At 38.3% G+C, this 20,210-nt stretch overlaps 2 protein-coding genes across 11 annotated transcripts in view; both read left to right on the forward strand.

Annotated features, from left to right (window-relative positions):
* The window catches only part of LOC105667821 (defective proboscis extension response 14), a 124,086-nt gene extending 119,034 nt beyond the window's left edge, over positions 1-5,052 (forward strand). For all 9 annotated transcript variants that reach the window (XM_067353440.1, XM_067353436.1, XM_067353445.1 and 6 more), the window contains one exon: positions 754-5,052. In XM_067353440.1, the coding sequence (XP_067209541.1) occupies positions 754-851 (98 nt within the window). In that variant the 3' untranslated portion in view covers positions 852-5,052. The remainder of the gene's footprint in view (positions 1-753) is intronic.
* Positions 5,053-10,324: 5,272 nt separating this feature from the next.
* Positions 10,325-18,638, forward strand: LOC105667627 (cilia-and flagella-associated protein 96-like). 2 transcript variants are annotated; one of them, XM_067353447.1, is made up of 5 exons: positions 10,325-10,484; positions 10,751-10,840; positions 10,923-11,101; positions 11,546-11,825; positions 13,080-18,638. In XM_067353447.1, the coding sequence occupies exons 2-5, from the start codon at positions 10,771-10,773 to the stop codon at positions 13,463-13,465; spliced, it is 915 nt and encodes a 304-aa protein (XP_067209548.1). In that variant the 5' UTR covers positions 10,325-10,484; positions 10,751-10,770; the 3' UTR covers positions 13,466-18,638. The 2 variants fall into 2 exon arrangements, with proteins under 2 accessions (XP_067209548.1, XP_012214951.1); XM_012359528.2 differs by lacking the exon at positions 10,325-10,484 and having other exon boundaries at positions 10,518-10,840.
* Positions 18,639-20,210: the final 1,572 nt, after the last annotated feature.

Raw genomic sequence — 20,210 nt, forward strand, 5'->3', positions numbered from 1 at the left:
TTTTTGTATCGAGACGCTGATAACTGGCTGGGCGAATAAATGCTACAGAGATCAATAGACTCACTGCGATAGTAGAGGCCAATAACTCCACGTCATAAACGTAAAGACAAAAATGTAATTTGGAAAAAGATAAAAAACAGACGAATGGGAGAGAAACGTTGTAATAACAAGACATTTGTCGACCACTTCGAAGTAGAAGTTTGAAAAAGAAATATTGTTCTCGATTATTAGCGGAGATTTCACATGTAACTCAAGTTATTTCTTTTAAAAACCCACTCTTTCTCACTTTCTTAGAAATCCATTCTGCTACTAAATTTTTAAATCGGAAACACAATTCATTTTCTTTGTTCAAAGGATGAAACTGGTATAACTTCAAACCATAAAATATAACGAATGCCTTGATTTATTGGGAAGGATGACGATTTAATAACACAAATTTTGCCCGGTATCCGCCTCTTGTAAGCCGCAGTTCGTATGAAATACAATATTTGTATAGAATATGTGTGTTGGAAAAATGATACTCGACTTTAATCTGCAACGCGCCGCTCGTGATGCGATATCAGTGAAAATATCGAGGACAGGCGACGTTTTTTTTTTTTTTTCCCCAAAACATTTCAAACATTTTTCAAAAATTTGGCCTGCGGTCTCGAAAATATCATTCGGCACATCGTAAACAAAAAAAATATTGCAAGTGAAGAGAGAAAGAGCAATTACATTGAATTAATGGCGTATGCGTTTCCGTATTGCTTGCAGGGGAGAATCCAGCTGCCATGCAACACGGCGGTACCTCGGCCCCGAGGGCGACCTTCATCCTCACCGTTGTGATATCACTGTCGTCGCTCCTAAGGTGACCGTGATGACCCCGCTGCATTTCGGGCCTGCGATTCGAATGGTGCTAACTTTCTCGTTCCCCGCGGAGACTCTACGCGCTCGAAATGTCTCCACGAAACGAACAGCCTCGAACGGACAACTTCGGGCGTTAGGGCCTTCGCTTCCCAGCGCGGGAAAACCGCATGCAATTGGTGCGAATTACATAGAACGGTTATATATTCTCACGCGAGACGGGAATACATGCACGCGCGTGCGACAACGCGGACGGAGATATCCAATCCGAATTCGTTTCGATTGTGGACTTAACTTTTGGACGGAGTGGCTTCGCTAGCAAGCACCGTGTCTCGCAATTTCATCGCTTGGAACGCGAGGCGGCGTATCAGTTTCTACAGACACTTCTGGGCGTCTCTCGTGAAACTTGACTTAATCACTTGCAGCGGCGATCGATGTGAGATTTGCGTAAGGACGACTAAAGCGTTCGCACTACAAACGCGCGCTTGCGAATCTCGACAAGAGGTAGAGAAACTTTTCATCTCTCTCTCCCTCGCTTCCCAACGTTTGAGTTCTTGGTACTAACATCTTGACATGTTGTCTTCGTGCGCGTTATTTGCGCGTCCGCAATGCTCGAATGCGGATCCGTTAATTAAGAGATACCGTTCATGTGATATGTAATGCGCGATTATCTGTAAACGTGTGTTTGTAACGCGGTGATAGAAAAATAGCCACGTGATGATTCGATCAACTGCAATCGACGACACTTTTATTTTATTTTTTGTTGCGAAACATCCGGTTTCTAAACAACCGGTGGTTTCCAATAGTACACTGACGTAAACATATACATATTCTATTTACGTCTGATTTAAATATAAATTAAATCTCGTGAATGCATCATTCATGAATGTATTATTCTTTTATCAATTTTAATATGTTATTTCTCGAAGAGTGTAACAACGAAAAACTTTTTATCGATTGGAGAGGACGAGTGTTGCGAAGGTGCAGCAAATGTGTTTTAGAAAATCCTAAGATGTATATATATACTCTTGTATATATATACTTTTATATATATACATATATATTTGTTGAACTTATATTATGTGTGTACACTGTTATGTACCTTTAGTATGAGAATAACATTATAAGATTTCGAAACGTCGAACGCGAATTCGTCGAACGACACCGTCCAAAGATTTCGGCACACTGGCTACTACGACGAGCACATAGTACATATGTACTTGATCAATTTTTGAAACACCAAAAATTTACTAGTTTATTTAAAATCTTATTTTGATTGTTCCGTGTTGTGCTGTACAATTACACTCTGTAGTATGCAGAGCGATAAAAAATATTTTCTTGTTTGTTTGGCACTGATCAAGTTTTAATAATTACAAAACTATAGGTCCATATATCTACATATCATCATATCTACATTTTTAATTTACATTATAATTAATATTTTTTAAACAAATTATAAATTTTTTATTTACGATCAATATTTATATTGCAATTTTGCGGATGAAATAATTGACGATTCGCTAAAACATGGATCCTATCCACACAAGGTGTGTCTTTATTACTCGATTTTATCTGGTGGAAGCAATATTTTCGTGGCTCGCAATGGGTCGAAGAAATCGCTCGCGTTTGTCGAGCATAAAATAACGATTGTGGTATATTTGCTATAGTTCAGTGTTAGTCTTCATGCTGGGTGGGCACGCAGCGCGAAAAATATGGGACGGACGTGGACGACAAGAATGCTTCATCCATCGTTGTTCGCTTAAAATATGTTTGACGTGGACGAACATCAAGTCAACTTTGTTGGCTGTTAAAAAGAAATGTTAATATAAAAACTTTACCATTTTCTCTCTTAGTTATTAGATATATTTTTTATTTGTTTGCAGTTTTTTACGATTTGACATTTTATAAAAGTCTTATATTTTACACATATTACATTGTTATCTTTTATGTGCAATTTTTTTTTCTGGAAATGCAGTAATAATATACATACATCTAAATTTTTAAAAAAAGTATTTCAAACACGATGTTTTGTCGTTATTTTTTGAAGAAATTAAGAGAGAATTTTAACACTAAAAATTAATAGTAAAATTTAATATTAAACAAATATTTAAAAAGTGTATAAGGGATATGAAACAGTTGAAAAACATACGCGCATATGTAAACTAAATTCAGAAAAAATTTAGTTGAGCCAGTGAATAACGTGCGCAAGTAGCATTTGCATTTTAGAAGTTTTATAGCGCGCACAATGTACTGCGGTGAGGTATACGATTGCATTAGGGATGTACTCGGGCAGAACTGTGCGGGATCGGGACGTGCGACACCGTAAAAGCGCAACGGTTAGACAAGGATCGATCGAGCAACAAATTGCCGATCGTGCCGATGGAAAATGAACCGTTAAGCAGCCCTACCTGACAATGACGTACGGTTAGTTTGGCGTAAATCAGTAGTTTCTACTCGAGGCAACGCCGCCGTTCGCCGGCTGTGTAATGTGATAATTTAACAGGAGCATTATTGCACGAGCAGGTGCAAAATATTTCAATGAGACGGGTGTGGGCGCGCCTGCGCGCGATTCGTTACGCAAAAACCGCATCCGCGCGTAACCAGCGGCCGCGCGATAAATTTAATTATGATTTCGCGCGAGAGACAGGACCGAATCGCGAGAGAGAGAATATTGAAACGTATTGAATTGCAACGACGTCCGAATGTTTTGTAGGGCAAACTTTCCGTTCGAGCTTTCCTCGCTTTTCTGCGGTTTCTCTCTTATTTTGCATTTCTTTGGTTTGACGTTGCCTCCTTCTGATGTCGCTGTTCTTCTACCTCTTAATGAAAGTTTCGAGAGACGTCGTCTATATTCTGCTTTATGCACGGTCCGTAAATCCAAAAGATCTAAACGGATTGAATTCGAGGGAGCTCAATTTGCAAATTAATGTCAAGTACGCAAACATCAACGGACAGTTTTACAACTATGTCGGTCGTGTAAGCGAAAATTTTGCAGACGGACTATTCATTCTCGCTTGTCGACAGACAATATGACCGAGTTTTATCTGTTTCGATTGTTTGCTTGTTCCACATTTTCTCACGCAAAATTCATTTTTGAGAAAGATAAAGGAAAGTTTTCAACTGCAGTGCACGGAAAATATAACAATAACAATGGCTTTATTTTGCTTTAGTTCAAGAGAATTAACGCGTGTAAAGAGAAAAAAATATTATTGTATTTTTACCGGTCCAAGCGAGTCCCGAAGATATTACATGTTATTGAAAAAATGCGATTCAATAATAAATTTGTTAACAGACAACGGGATAACGTTTCTACCGTTTCTAAAACTCATAAAATCTCCACCGTTAGAAATCAACTGTTTTAATACATTGTAACTTAATATAAATATATACGTAATAGTTAAAAACGCTGGTGGTGCAATACAAAAATGAAATTAGCTTACATAGATTTCATTTGCGAGAGCAATACAATTCGTAGATTTTTGTATTACGAATTTACATATTTATCTGTATGCTACCGTTTTTAATAATCTTTGCTTAGAGGAGTTTTTTGCATTTGACCTCGCAATCTTTAGGAAATTAAGTCTAATTAAAAGTGGCCCCGGAATAAGCGTCGTTCCGTTTTTAATTCTTTTTCTTCATTTTGCACAGCCAGTATGCCGCCGTTGTCCGCCGTGCGACGTGACGATTACCGCTCGCGCGCAAGTTTCTGGATAATATCACGTGGGTATGTATACGAATGTATATGAATGCGCGAGAGATTGCAAGCAAAATAATCTACGTGTGTTCGATAATATAACTCGAAATTAGAAGTTAAACCGCGGGGGCAGAATGTGTCTGTGCGGATGTGGAATGACGAGCGTGTGAGTGTGGCTGTACGTATGCCGCGCGAAAGCACGCGCGCGCGTGTGCACATTCTCTAATATATTCTATCATCACTAATCATATTTCATCCCCACACACATCCCATACTAATGTACGTATTCACGATAACGGTTAAAGCGAGTCTGTAAGCATCTGTAAGTTATCAGTACTATTATATCATCATTAATGCGATTATAAAGCAAACGAATCTACGGCGTCCAATCGTCGTCCATCAGAGCAAACGCAGAGAGAAAGAGACAAATAGGAAACTCATTTAATGTCGGTATTCACTGTTCATTATTTATAAAGACCCCGACTGCAGGATACAATAAAATGTATAGTACTTAATTGATCGTGTACTTTCATTTATACTCTTCCCCTTTTCGTCCCGATAATGACATTTTTCAGAATATAATAATGAAACGTTGCGCTGCGAGTCCTCGCATTCAAACGACTAATTGGCTCGAGCCCTTTCCACCGTGCGTGTTAATTCCATTGTGCGAATTTAATGAACTTTTATTGGTTTTGAATTATGTTCGAGCATCCGAGTTGCCGAAGTCGAATCACCGACAGAACGTTACTTAACATCTGTTACGAAAAGATGTCCCATTAATTCAATTTTATTGTATTTTTTTTTTTTTTTTTGTAGTCATCTTATTCGTCGAAAGGCGAGGTCTCTTTTAATGGTTACTTTCGACGCAGTTGGAGGAATTGATACCACTTAAGAAAAGTTATGTAATCGTACTCGTGATCGATACTCGCTTCCTCTTTGTGACATTTTTCTTCTCTCGCAACATTCTCATATATACAAAACGAAGATTCCCTTCGACGTGACGGTCAAGAAGACTTATTCAAGGGTTTCATAGCGGCCCAGGCAAGCGACACAATGATAAACTCACCGGACGAGTCGCGCTACGATAAAAGCCGCCGGAAGAGGCTTCGCCGGAGTGCCCGAGTGCCGGACAAAAAAAAAATTGGAAAAAAACGAACACAGCGTGGGAGAGCGTTGGCGGAAAAAAGAACGCTCCCCATTGCCATACTCCGGGACCGGTGGGTGCGTTAAGCGTCGTGGTTTTTAAAAGCTCCCTTTTCAGCAATATAGTGTCCTGGAAAAATACTAAATCAGAATGGTGGCACTGACGTTCGCTGTGTGAAAGGTTGGAGGGAGTGAAACAGAAAGGAAAAACGGAGCGCAAAGGTAAAGTATATTCCCACCGTTGTTGACGTGAACGACATGCCGTAATGTCGCGCATGAGTGTGCATCCGGATGCGAATAGACAAGTTATTTGCTCGTAATTTCTTTCCACGCAACTACCGCGGTGTATTTTTCTACGTTTTTTTTTCTGCAGGATTCTATGTGCGATATCGGCAATTTCCGGTGTGTTAAAATTGATGATAGTGTTAAAACTTGATAAATTATTTGTTGAGAAACAATTTGACTTGTTAAATATATTAATATGACCAGAAAAAAATTGGTATTTTTTTCGCAAAGAAATAAAGGCAATGATTGTATATAAAATATTCGAATGGTTAAATATGTTTTAATATAACAGAAATAATAAAAATAGAAATTACAGAGTATCAGGATTTAAGAGCCAAAGCTGGTTTTTCGTGGCGTGCAAAATTATATTTTTAATAGATTCAAATTACACACGTTTCGACCCGTGATCAGGTCATCTTTAATGCGAAAGGTTTCAGCGAGAAAATGCAATAAAAAACGAAAATCGCACACAGAGTATACAATTAGCAATTAAATCGCAAAAACGCGATGCCCAGTAATTTGGCTTACTTTTTTTTAAGTATCGGTTGTCGCAAAAGAGAAGTTCATCATCAGAAGTGCAATTTTCCATAAACCTGCAATTGTAAACGGCAAGTAAAATAAGTAAAAAATCTGTTTTAAAATTTGTCAACTTCTTGCAAAGAAACAAAAGCCGTATTTACATGTAAAAACAATCACGTACGGTATACACACACAGTAATGTTAAGCATTCTATTTATCAACGTTCGCAGAGATATTTGCCTTGATTACAGGAAATATCAAGCAACCCTGATGCAGGTATTCCTAAAACAACGTCGGTGAAATAAACCGCTTTATTTCGCGATAGCTCTCCACCATGCTGTTGCACACTCCCTCGTATGTACTTCCATTGTCCTACCGCTCGCGCGTGGAACAGCGCTTCTCTTTTTGCGAGATGGCAGAGCAGAGAAAGACACAAACCCTTTGTCATAATTTCGCACTGCGGCGGCACGTAGTGGATACGCGACGCATAGAATCTTCTGGCGCATACCGCCGGATGGGCTATGCATCATCTCGACGCAGTCAAGTCGCGCGTGTTCGGAAAAAGGCGCACAAGACTGTGACGGTACTATATGGTCTCGCTCATAAAAATCACGTCGTCCAATTTTTTTCGTCCCTAATCATTTTTTCGCGCTGGATATATCGCTACGCCGTTTAATCGAATTAACAGATCAATATATTTACATTCGCCGTGTTTAAAAAAAAAAAAAAAAGTACGTTTTTTATGAAAAATATTGCAAAATGCGCTTGTAAATCCGAATATGCGAAAGCCACACCGAAAAGGTATTAACAGGAATTCCATATGATAAAACGGATGACGTAGGGCAAGAACAGTCGATGGCTTACGTTACGTCAGTACGCATTGTATACGGATGTCTGTGTACCTACGTACACATTGGGCTTACGTACAAAGCCGAACGCTGTATTGGCAGTCACCACGTCGCCTGTTGGCATTGTGTGTACGTACCATTACAATGTATACGGCTTGGTCGAGTCAACACGTCGACAGAGAACATCCATTACTTCATCAAACCTCGGCCATCGTCGACAGATCCGTCCACCGCCAATTTGCCAACAATCGCGACACTCAGTCAGTATAAACAGTTTGGCTCTTTGACTACGGAGAGTGGGAGTGGCTCAAGTAGTGCGTACGCAGTTCATCGCTATGCAAGTGATACAGCTTTGGACAACGTCGTCCTTTCTTCTGCTAATCACTTTACAAACGGGTAAACGCGTCTCGTAGTTGATGTACAATTTGCGAATTTAGCACACGGATATGTACAGCACGTTGTATATTAGATTAAAAATATATAATTTAGTGAAATTATTCTTTAACCATAACCATTCGATATTTTATCATATATCTGATCATACCTCTTTAAATAAAAATATGATGTTTTATTTGAATGAGATATAATTCAAACAAATTCTTTGGTTTATTTATCTAAAATAAACTTTCTAAATGTAAATTTAAATATAAATGTAAAATACAGATGTGAATACAGAAGATAAAATATACAGATGTTTTTCAGTTTTAAATTTTACATTAAAAAGTTTTAAATATAAATTTTTATCGATAATTCTGAAGCTATACACTATACATATAAATTTTGAAGCATTTTGTGCATATTCGAAGTTTCCTTTTATTATGTCAACTGCAATCTGAAAGCAGCATTATAATATTTGTAAAAATGTATAGATAGGAAGATCGATGTATATCTGCAACCAGAGATAGGATAAAGTATTCATTATAGTCCCTGCTGATCCGCATATCTCTCTCTCTCTCTCTCTCTCTCTCTCTCTCTCTCTCTCTTTCTCTCAAAGAGGAACGAGAATATAGAAAGACGATGCGGTCTCCGGCAAGGACGTCTGGCGAACCTTCGGCTTAATTGTAGCGTTTAATCGCGACCGGCCAGGTCGTCGGATTAATTATTTAAACTCCCTTAGGCTAACGTTAAATTAATGGACACGGTTCTGCATTGCTACCGCGGCATCGATAATTCTCCACTTCTGCGACCACTTCTATTAAACCACTGGGTGGTCCGTATCAGAACACACTTATACAATAAACCCGTTTGTATGTCTCACTCATGAATATACTGTTATTGCCGACTATTACCGACGACTTGTTTTCTCAGCAAGCCTTCTCAGAAATGAATGGCGCGGGATCAGTGTGATTGAATTGGAATCCGGCAAAAATCAGACGGGACATTTCTCTTCGAGCGTATTCCACTTAAGACGATAACCCGGATCGATCCTTTTTTTCAATTTTTGTAATCTTCCTGAATGTACTAGAATTTAAACTAGGTATTCAAGATGAATATTTTCCGCCGTCAGCCTCTCTTACTAATGAGATCGAATCAAGACGGTGCGCGACCTTTTGAAAATTGTCGATATCGTTTGCCGCCTTCCAATTTCGACTCCCCCGTCGAAGTATACACGGTAAGGCAATAACCAAAAATGTCTACGCGATTCCCAGGGCACTTTGGGAAAGGTGACGATCGAGCGCAAAATATCACGATATTAGAGAAAAATGGTATCCATGTGTTCCAGACATTTAAACCATATGAATCTACGTGCGCTGCATAACAAGTGAAAAAATACGAATTTTTGTCGAAAATTAATTGTGCACAATGAAGCGAGACAAGATTTTTATCGACAATTTTAATTTTAATAAATTTCAACCTGATTCATCTAAGCTTGTCGAGAAATCGTGCCACTGTAATTAAATCTTTATTACTTTCGTGATTCTAGGTTATTTTAAGCGTTAATTTTCAGCAGGCACGCGTAGCGTAACATTGTAGCGTGTGTGTCCGAACGCTGCACCAGGGAATATTCGGCGACCAAAGGACGCACAGAGCTATCAAAGGTTTCCCCGGTGGTGCCGGCAACGCGCCGAGTCGAGGCGAGACAAGCTGAGCCGGGCCAATTGTTCTTCTTCCATTTGCAAATTAAACGGTCACGTTCCTTGATTTCAATTCCACGAAAGGCAATCCCGAGTTTCCAATGTAACTTGTCTTAAACTCTCGGCGACCGGACGTTTAATCTTAATCGATCTACCGCCTTATCGCGCGACCGATGTATATCAACATTTTTCTATTTCCACCACTGACATCTCCATCGACCTTTCTACCACTTTCACCTCCGCTTTGGTGCCACCCTCGTCGTCCATCCCTCTTTTTATCCCGGTTTCCTTTTCTCATTCCGCCATTCCCCGCCCGTTCTTCCTGCTGCTGCCGATTTCTTGCCGTTGACTTTACCCCGTTTTTCTATTTATCCGCTTCCCGCAGAACGTCCGTTTGGCTCCTTACAGATTCCGCAACTATTCTCGTTCAGAGAGAAGCGGGCGTCCTCCTTAGCCGCCTCGAAGTCTTATCTTAATGGCTCGCCCTGGCAATCGAAAGTTTAGTTATTATCGCGGCCGTTGTCGCCCCGCCTCGCGAAACTGCACGGAGGATCGCGCGGAAGCGTCGTGCCAGATAGCGACTTGTGGAAATTACCGGGTTGACGCATACGCATGACTACGAGCAAAGATGAACTCGGGTTTTTGGAGCCGAGAATTTTCGGTCGAACGACATTGCCGCCGGGTCGAATCATTCGGGAAGAAGGAACTCGATTGGCAATTCCAAAAGATAGTAAAAAATATTGCGTGTACGAAATTAAATGTAAACCTCTTTCGCGAGTATTGTAAACTCCTTAATTGTAAATTTAAATTTGTATTATTATAAACATAAATTGTCACATCTACGTTTACTGAACGTGCCTTTATTAAGACATCAGCAACTTCTCTGTCTTAACATTAACAAGACTTAATAGTATACAGATAGAGTCGCTCTTACGAGCGTACAACTCCTTCAGTATGCCGTCTCTCCAAACAGACTGTAATGAAACGTTTCCACTGTTACCGCAACGAGAATGTCGTAGATATCCGCTGATGCCGACGCGAACTCATTACGAACGACTCATTATTGACAGCAACCAGGTCAATTACTCATAAGTCTATAATTCCCACAACGACAGTGTGATTTACGTTGCACACAGTATTATATATTTAACACTATTATTATAATTTTAATATGTTTTCGTAAAAATATATCAATTTTGAGAGAGTTTAGTCAAGATTTTCTCTCTATTTTTTTCTGATAAAAATGAAAATCGCACGCATATTTTATACAAATATGTCTGTTCCATATTTTGACATAAAGTTTTAGGTTACTTTAATTAGTGATAATAATGTTGAAATTATAGACATTATAAGAGGAAAGAATATGAGCAGAAAACGTACAATAGATGTTGCACTTGGTCGTCAATATGGAAAAACTGATCTCGAACGAGTCGGTAATGCATATTTTGATCAATAAAATTATCTCTATGCATATAAATATAGATATTTGATACTTTCACAGATAAAACTTTTCAGGTTTCTTTGACGATCCCTCACCAGGCCCTTTTGATGCGTACCGAGGGCCTGAGAAATTTCGCGATAAAGGACGCCAAATTCTCGGCGGACCGTCCAATATATTATTCGAAAAGAAGTTTGAGCGAATTTTTGAAGGAGAGGCACTTACGGAATTATGGCGTGATGAAGCAAAGAAACGGGTCCTTACAATATACAGAATAATTTTAACAAAAATATTTTAATTATTTACAGAAGACAAAAACTACTGTGAGAAACTAAAGGTTTATGCGCAAAGTTAAGGATTGCATTTAACTTTTAATTAAATTAAAATCCTAAAATTACAAAGTCTTATAATTTAAAAAAGAAATCTTTCAATTTAATATTACAATTTTATTTCAAAATTTAATAATAATTTTATGTGCATGATTGTGATGCAATCCTTATTAAAATTTCTTTACTTGTCAAATTTTTACATTCATTTTTAATAATATTATTATTTAGTCAAATTTTAAAAAAATTTTTAATTTAACTGTATTATTTTGGAGACTTTTGCTTCGACAAAGACGCAACAAAAGAAGACAATAAAAAACAAAATTTGTGTATTTTTTATTATAATACACTTAATGGGTATGTGATCATTTCAGTTACCAGACGAGAAAAGGAAGATTGGTGATCGTATGCTACCGACATCTCCATCGAAGAAGCACTCAACGCCCGGAGATTCATACGGATGCTTCACTAAATCTTCTTACTTTAGTCCGGAGTTGAAGGTAGAAGCGAGAAAAAAGACGCCAGTTCTGCCTAATATGAAGATCAAGCCCAATCCGCTTGGTGGGCCGGGATACGCGGATATTTGCCTCAATCCTTATCCGTCGTACTCCCACGAGCCTTACGATGATCGTGTCGAAAGAGTTGTTGGCAAAAGTAAATGTGTTTGCGTTGCAACGATTCTGATTTAATCTGTTTTTTTACACAGTTTTTTAAAATAAATTTATCAAATACATGAGCTTTTTAGCGAGCAATTAAAGATACGGATATTTTTATAATTTTTTAAAACAATGTTTTTAAAGATCTTTTTTTCTATTAAAAATAAAGTAAGCTTTTGCTTAGCTGTAGTAAGCAACAATAGAGATTTATGTTAGAACGATCGGCTCATCTCGATGTTGAGCTGAATATGATGAGAGAGCCGAAGTCACATGTATACGTGCTATTTGAACTGCGCTGTTGTCGAGCAAGTTTCTTTCTTTTCGTATTTTATTGTACGTATTATAAAACACTTTGGAATCTATAATTCTTTCGTTACGAAATATTCTGCAGATTTAAAAAAGATGCTAGTATTACGAAGGATTTAATGAATTTTTTTTATATCACGGTTTTTATTTGAATTATTTATCGAAGCTATAATGTATATAACTTTTGCGTTGTGACTACTTTATGATCGCCATAAGTAAAAATGTAACTGAGTATATTTATCAATAATTATTTTTTTATTAATAAGAAGAATAATATTAATAAAAGAACAATAGAAAATTTCTCGCGTTTTGTATTGCTAATAAAAAAATAACTAAAATTATTATTTTGTAGTTGCCAGTTATTTTGTTGTTTTTTCCACTTTCCCTTAATTATTTGACATGCACGTATAACGCAGTACAAGAACTACCACTGTGTGAAAAAGTAATAATGAGAGAACGGAATATAGACGCAGATTGGAATTTTTTCGGAATACTTCCTTCGTTTTATATGCTTGTACATACGTGATTAATTATCGTAAAAAAAGAATGCTCTCGCTGGTTTTTAAGGGAAACGTTTTTAACTTTCATATAAAAAACGTTTAGCAGCATTTAGATAAATTTTATATGTAATCGTAAGTTAAAATTAAAAATTTAATTAATTAGGATTATAAATGTTTGAAATTTTTCTAATAAATATTTTCTTGAAAAATAGTATTAAAATTTTCGTATACATTTTGATAGAATTAGTGATTTGCTTTTGTTATCAATTGATTAATTAATTTTTTTTATATCTAAAGATTATTTTTAATAAACATAATTTTTTTGCTCTCTTGAAATTATACGTGCTAAATATTCAGCAATTTTCTGGATTTATTTAAAAGTTTGTTTTTTTCAATTGGCGGTGGTAATTAAATTCTAAACATAAATCATTACTTTGACGAAACAGAAGTGGTGTCTGAAGGCCGATTCTTGACGACTAGTGCGCCGTTGGATCATTTCCCCCCCAATCCTTACGAGGATGAGAGACCGGGGCCCACTTACGTCCGTCCGGTCGAGATTGCAAGGAAGACACTCGGTGCCGCGCGATTCTATGTCCCTTTCCCCAAGAAACCCGGCGGAAATCACGATGGTTGCTTCAGCAAGTTTCCAGAGTACACGAGCGATCCTTATGTTAAGCTGAAGGATAAAGTTGTCGCTGAACCTAAGTTTATAAGTGGTGGACCGTCTCTACGGTCGAAATACACGGACAGTATTATCGCCCAGATAACGAGAATATCGTGCAATGCTCGCAATTATTCGGAATATCGAGAACGAGCGTATCCTCTACACTAGATATTTTTTCAGTTATTAGGAAAATGAGTTAAAAATTTTTTTTAGCAAAAAAAATACCATTTGGTTTTACATTTCGATAAAATTAAAATTAATCAGAGATAACTGGACTTTATTTCTAGTCTGTCATCTTTTATTAAACTATACAATATTTTTATATACTTCAATTAATAATAAATTGAATTCTATTTAAAAAAATTAAGCGGTGCTAAATTTGTACCTATGCATATTTATTTGTTTAAAATCCGGTTTTAAAATTTGTAGTCAATAAACTAATTTTCTGTCCTAGGCCCTATAGAACTACAAGGCCTTGAATGTGCATTTCTGTTTCATCGCGTTCACAATACACGCGATTTCGCGTACCAACGAAGCCATTGCTTCGTGCTATCGCGCTTCCATTCTATCACTACGACTCCAGGCCGACAAATCGCTTTTCGGCAATGGCCGGTGGGCCACGTTCATCGCAAGCACGGTTGAAGCGGCTTCCTGCGAGGGTTGGCAGTAGTTCGAACCCTTTCAAAGCGAATCATTCCGATGGCGTGTTCGAACTTACGACCCTAATGAAATTCTAACGAACGTTCTATCGCCGTTGCCATCCGAATCTACTCGTGGCAGTAGCAATTAAACGCGTCCAGCAAACATCGCGTACTCGGCGGACGACAGGGCCATCAGGGTGAACGATGACTAGATAGAATAGCGAAATCGCGGGAGTTCGAAGAAGGAAAACAAAAGGATACCTCTCTCGTATTTGGCTTAGGACAAATAAGAGCGCGCAATTAGCGGAATGTTTTACTTGCCGCGAAGAAAAAAGAAACGCACCCTTCCGTCCGACGAGGCTGGAATTAACGAGCAAGAACGTGGTCGAATCAACGCGTATGTGCATGTTAAGCGCTGTGCGCTAGAAAGATAAAATTATTCGTCATGAATCGCGACGTGTTAATGAGTCGGCAGTGCGTGAGAAACGTCTTTCTGCGGAAAAAAAAACACGAGAAAAACGGTGGTGTGCAGCAGCAGCTTGTTATTTCTCATAAAAATACGAGTCCATCGAAATGAAAGGGGTTCTCGATTACAGTTTACTGCATTTCCGCGGACGAAGAGAAGACAGATTGCGAATATTTCTGGTAAATGAACTTGGTATCCTAGAATTCGTGGGCTCGCGCAAGGTCTAGCGCGTGAAGGAGTGTTACGTATAGAAATGCAATAAGCGTTTCTTCGTGCCTTTGAAAAATTTCTTGGAGAGCACGTGGCAGACAAGAAATGGCAGCAGGTCGGGTATGATTCCACGAGATTTATTCCGCGGTTGAAGCCGACCATTTCTCCGTGCCGTGTCGTTGCGCCGGTATTAAACATTCCAAGCATTGCGATGCCTCTCCAATACTCACCGCTCTTCTACGTAGAAGCATTGCACAAGACTCGACTTGAAGTCGCACGGCCAATCCCGCGCGATACACACACACACACACACATATATATATATATATATGTACATCGTATGTATCTGAACGTGCGCATTTCCGAAGAAGCAGAAGAAGCGTCGAAAAACGAAAGACGGTCACTGAACCAGCCAAGACACGCGTGCTAGATACAAGAATATGGAGAATGCAACTTTGACAAATTTAATGAAAACTTTTTGGTAAGTTTTTTTATTTAAAAACCCGTACCTTCCTTTTGACGTCCAAATGTAATTAACCATAATAATGTATGCTACACGACACAGTACGAGCTTTATTTCTATGTGATATATTTACTAAAGAGCGTCAAATAGTAATATTGATTAAATTAATGCGCGTATTGCGTAATGCGTTCAAACTGTAAAGTGATTAAACACTTTTATGACAGTTGTCGGGTTAAGTTATTATTTTTTTTTTTGTCATTATCCTTGATTACTGAAATAAAAAAATAATTGCGAAATATGATCTCATATTCCAGATGCGACGTTATTTCAATTAGCAAACGTAGATTGCAACTTATTAAAATACGCATACCGCCATTCTCCGAGCTCCGATTAATTATTATCGGAAGCGGATAGTAATATTGCCCCATCATTCGATGTAAAAGGTCTTATCATTAAGGTCAACGAGATTAAGACGATATTCTCCTTTCTGCGCACGGAGCCCGATAGATGTCTTTATCTTGGTGTCCGCCGAGGAAAAACGGGAAACGTGATTTGATTTAGTATAGAGAAAAGTCACAGTAAAAGTTTCGCACGCCGAGATTCTTATTTATTCTATACGGAATCACACTCACACAACAAACAAAAAACACACACACACACACATACATATATATTATATATATTTACAGAGACATAAACCCTGAGAAATTATATGTCATGCGATCGAGCACACTATAAATAATATGACCGATGTATAGCTGCTCCCATAATTTATTGCTGTACGATTTCAATACTTCGATGCTCGATAATTAAAGAATAGCGACCATGCAATATTTTAAATCGCCGACTAGTCCTTGCGAAAGAACAGTCGTTAAATTTTCGTACGCTGACGCGAAATATATATCAAAATAAATTTTGCTACGCATACGCGCATCGATAATCCGTATGGAAATTTGGCACTCGTTATGACAACATGCTAATATAAATAAATTGGTCCGCAGGGTTTCCACGAATAATCGCGGAGAAGCGAGAAATTATTGTATTATAATACGTCGATCGATATTTTGCATCTGAAGTAATGCGGCGTCCACATTATTTGCATTTTTCTGCGGCAATTTGTGACTTTCATTGCATCTTTTCTTGCTCGCTATTTATCGATTGGTATGGACAGGTGATGCGGCACGATGCCAAGAGACGCGGAAGCAATAAAACTGCAAGAAAAGGAAGAGAAGGTGTAAAAGATCGCGTGAGAAGAAAAAGCGCCGACGCGAAGGTCGGTGAAGAGTGCAAAAGGGGGGGAGGGGGAAAGCAAAGAGGAAGAAACAAGAGGGCGAGAAGAAAGGCGGCCGATATCGGAGGCCAGCATCAAGGAGCAGCTTGGTTTCGTTGGTAAAGAGATGAGGAAGGAGCAATAAGCAGTTGCGCGAGACGAAGGAGATGGAATGCATACCTGCGCATCAATGCTTGAGCGAGGAAGAACGCTCACGTGAGAGACGGGAAGTTTTAGGGATGGAAGCGAGAAGAGGAGGGCGAGAGAGCTCTAGCTTTCAGCGCGAAAGCTGTCGTAAAGCCGGCCGTTTCAACGAATGTTAGGAATATCTATCTCCACGAGGTAAATCCAGCATACACATTGTAAGAATAGGTTGAATGGGGATCGCCGAGCTGGGTCTAAAGAATATCGAATACCGCACTACATATTCCACCTGTGCGCGCGCGCGCACGCGAACCCGCTGCGATCTTGCGGTAGCATTCCACTCGCGCGGAACGGGCAGCTCTCATCCGTTTATACAATATCGCCTCGCTGCACTTTCAAACTCCTGATCCACCCTGCGGATCCCCGTGAGTTTCGGTATCGCCAGCGAATCGCTGTCGTCGCGCCTTTTCGAAGTCGAAGGTGCCTAGGTGAGAATCAGTTTTTATCGCGCGTTTGATGGGGCCTATTGAAAGTGCGCACCTCCGTTCGACGAGCGATCAAGCCGTGCCCCCGCGATATGGCATCGCTTAAAACGAACGTGGCTTTTATCGCGTAACGTGTCGTGAAAACGGTTTTTTAATGCCCGTATCTCGTTTTGCCTTCTTTCGCGGAGCTTTATTGCCTCGGTCGTTGCGTTGAAATAGTCGAAATTCTACAGCTGCTAAATTACCCATTGTACTTTATTTTAGTGCGCGACTGTAATCGTCTGTTACTGACGCGATTATCCTTCTTAAGTTTCGGTGCTTCGGCGTATTTTTAATTTATGGAGAAAGTTTGCAAACAGCTGTCTTATTCTTGCGCAAAAAGTACGGGCTCATCGATCTCTCTGTATAGACGTTCGATCTGCCGCGATGCAACGATTAGAAAGTTTGCGGGGAATCCGCACGAAATTTCGGCGATAGTCACGCTGGTCGCGTCAGCCGTAAATCGTCGCTACTGAAATTGGAACGCGTTTTCGCGCGATCAACGCGCGGGTTGGATAGCAAAATCCTTTTGTCCCTTAATACGAACAGAGGGCTGCCAAAGTGTGAAAAAGTTAATTATACGTATGTGCGGCATGTCATACCGCTTTATCTTTCATTTCTCGTTTCTTTAAACTGGCGAGTTTCATGAATTAATACATTAATTTCTCGGTGACGTTATTGCCCAGCCTTTCCGCTCTATCGGCGAACGAATCACTGTCACTGTCGGATTTGAATTCAAAAACGAGTTAAACTCGAGTTGGACGTGTGACACGATGCCTTGTCAAGGGAATGCGAATCTATGCGCGGAAATATTGCATTTGAGTTTTATTCAGTGTTATCGTATTTCTCACGATATATATTTCTCGTGCGCAAAACTTGTAATAAAATAGTTTGTGTTGTTACAATGGTAATTAAATTTTGCTCCCACTAAATTTATTATGATATAAATATATTAATAATTTTACATTTCATATAAAATAATTTTTTTAAAGCTAATTACAGTTAGTTGTGAAATATTAAATTCCTAATTAACAGAGTTTAATGAGATATTTATATAATATTATGTTCTTTGGTTTCCAGAAAATTTGTGCATTTGTGACATTAAGTAAAAAAAGTTATTGTTACATAAATAATTAAATTATTTTCTGTAAACTTGTGTAAAGAAAATAATTCGACGCATTGTATCTGTTAAAGAACTGAAAGCTTGAAAATGGCACGAAAAGCAACGTTATGCATTATGTTTTAGCTTTTGTCTTTACGGAAAGCAAGAGAAGAGTATTAAACGACTATAAAGTAATCAGATATTGTCTTCCATTTGTAATTCTTTTCAACGCACAATCTCGTACAAATGCGATAAAGAAAAAAAAAAATTACTTTAAAAAATTATTTATGCTGTACTGAGGTATTATCTTTTCAAAAGCTGGTTTGCAATGAGATTACAAAGTAATAAAGAATAATATAAATTTATCTCTTATTGGAAATTTTACAATTGCATGATTACAAAAAGCCAAGCATTCTCGGGAAAAGAACATGCGTTTTGTGTCACGAAAAAAGAAAAGAAAGTACTCTTAGCAAATGCATTATCGATCAAGCAACATCTATTGGAACGGAGAGGCAGCGGGGGACGGGTCACATGGACAGAAAGTAATTACGGCTATGGGCTGTCACGCAAAAATGTTCCACCAGTCGTACGAATGTCGTGAGCTTTCAGAGTTTTCCGATGGTTCGACGCCGCTCTCCTAAATTCCCCTTCAAGCCAGACGAATGAAATTAAGTTTCCGGTATCGTTCGGGCTTAAACGAGCTGCGGATTTTCTCCGTTAGTTCCACGTGTTAGTTTTCCCCGCTTTTGAAAGTAGTATGTGGTAGAATTGTTCTTGAGAAAATTGACATTAGCGCTAAAGTTGACACTAGTCTAACTTTACGTTCAAAAAAAGACATGTTTCACTGAAAAATATTATTACAGAATACATTTTTACACATGAATAAAACGCATATTTGAATATTTCTATCATTTTATCTTGCGATAATCGTGAATTACTTTTGATATGAACAATGCACTTTTTTAATTACCGCTATTTAATTGCCGATATCGACGATGGCGATAAAAAGTTTTCAACGTATTTCTGTGGCAGAAGTCTGTGTGCCTCTTTTGCTCTGACAATGAATCCAATTGTCTAAAAGACCTTTCCGGTTTAAACGAACCGTAGATTTACTTCACTTGTCCGCCCATTCGCGTAGTTCGTCTCCTTATATCTTCTTAATCGGCCAAGTTGACAGTGACAAAGTAGCATTGCTGTTTGCGATGCTGATGTACAACCATGCTGTTTCATTACACGCGCTAATAACAAATTAAAGCTTTCACACTACTGCTGAATTTACAATCTTTTATAATTATTTTATTAAGAGATAAAATTTCACTAGCGCATAAAGATTTCTATATATATGGAGATTCCAATTTATTTCTGGTCTCCAAATGATATTAATGAGGAGCCCGAAATAAGAGCAATTGTACTTGCAGAAATTAATAAACCAAACACATTTTCTCCCGTAATCCACTTATCTGTATACATCTATATTTCCCGCGAGAGAAATCCGGATTTTAATTACTTAGCAAAATCCTTCTCTACATTGCATCCTCCATGTTGCTTCGCCACGCAATCACGCTTGGTATAATTTACTGATAATCGCAAAGCTAAAAGATTGTAGATCAAATTAAAAAAGCGTTCAATCAATAACGCACGCCTTTTTCTTCTATTTGACATTTATTTTTACTTTTGCAACAATATAAATTTTTTTGAATAAAATAAATAATTCTTTATGTCAGTTTTCGTTATCAACGGTGTTTCGAAATAAAGCACGACTCGATAGCACGTGATTTTTGGCTGAACAGTCATTGCGTCGATCGCATTAAAGGATTAGCTAGAATATCCTAATGGCACCTAATGGTTTAGTTTAAGCCTATAGCTGCGATCGTGCCATCAGATACTCTCGAGGTATATAGTACAATATGCCTTGTCCATACACTAATCCTCGGTAACGGACCTATTTGCTGTATCTAGCACGCATGTTGATTGGCAGCCGCTAATCCGTGACTCATTATTTCATTTTATCCAAACAAATGAGAAATATGTAGTATTGAGGGAACTTTTTATTTGCAGTGAATTTTTTGAAGATTGCAATATGTAATTTGAAG

Source organism: Linepithema humile, chromosome 4, assembly GCF_040581485.1.
Source record: "Linepithema humile isolate Giens D197 chromosome 4, Lhum_UNIL_v1.0, whole genome shotgun sequence".
Classification (NCBI taxonomy): Eukaryota; Metazoa; Arthropoda; class Insecta; order Hymenoptera; family Formicidae; genus Linepithema; species Linepithema humile.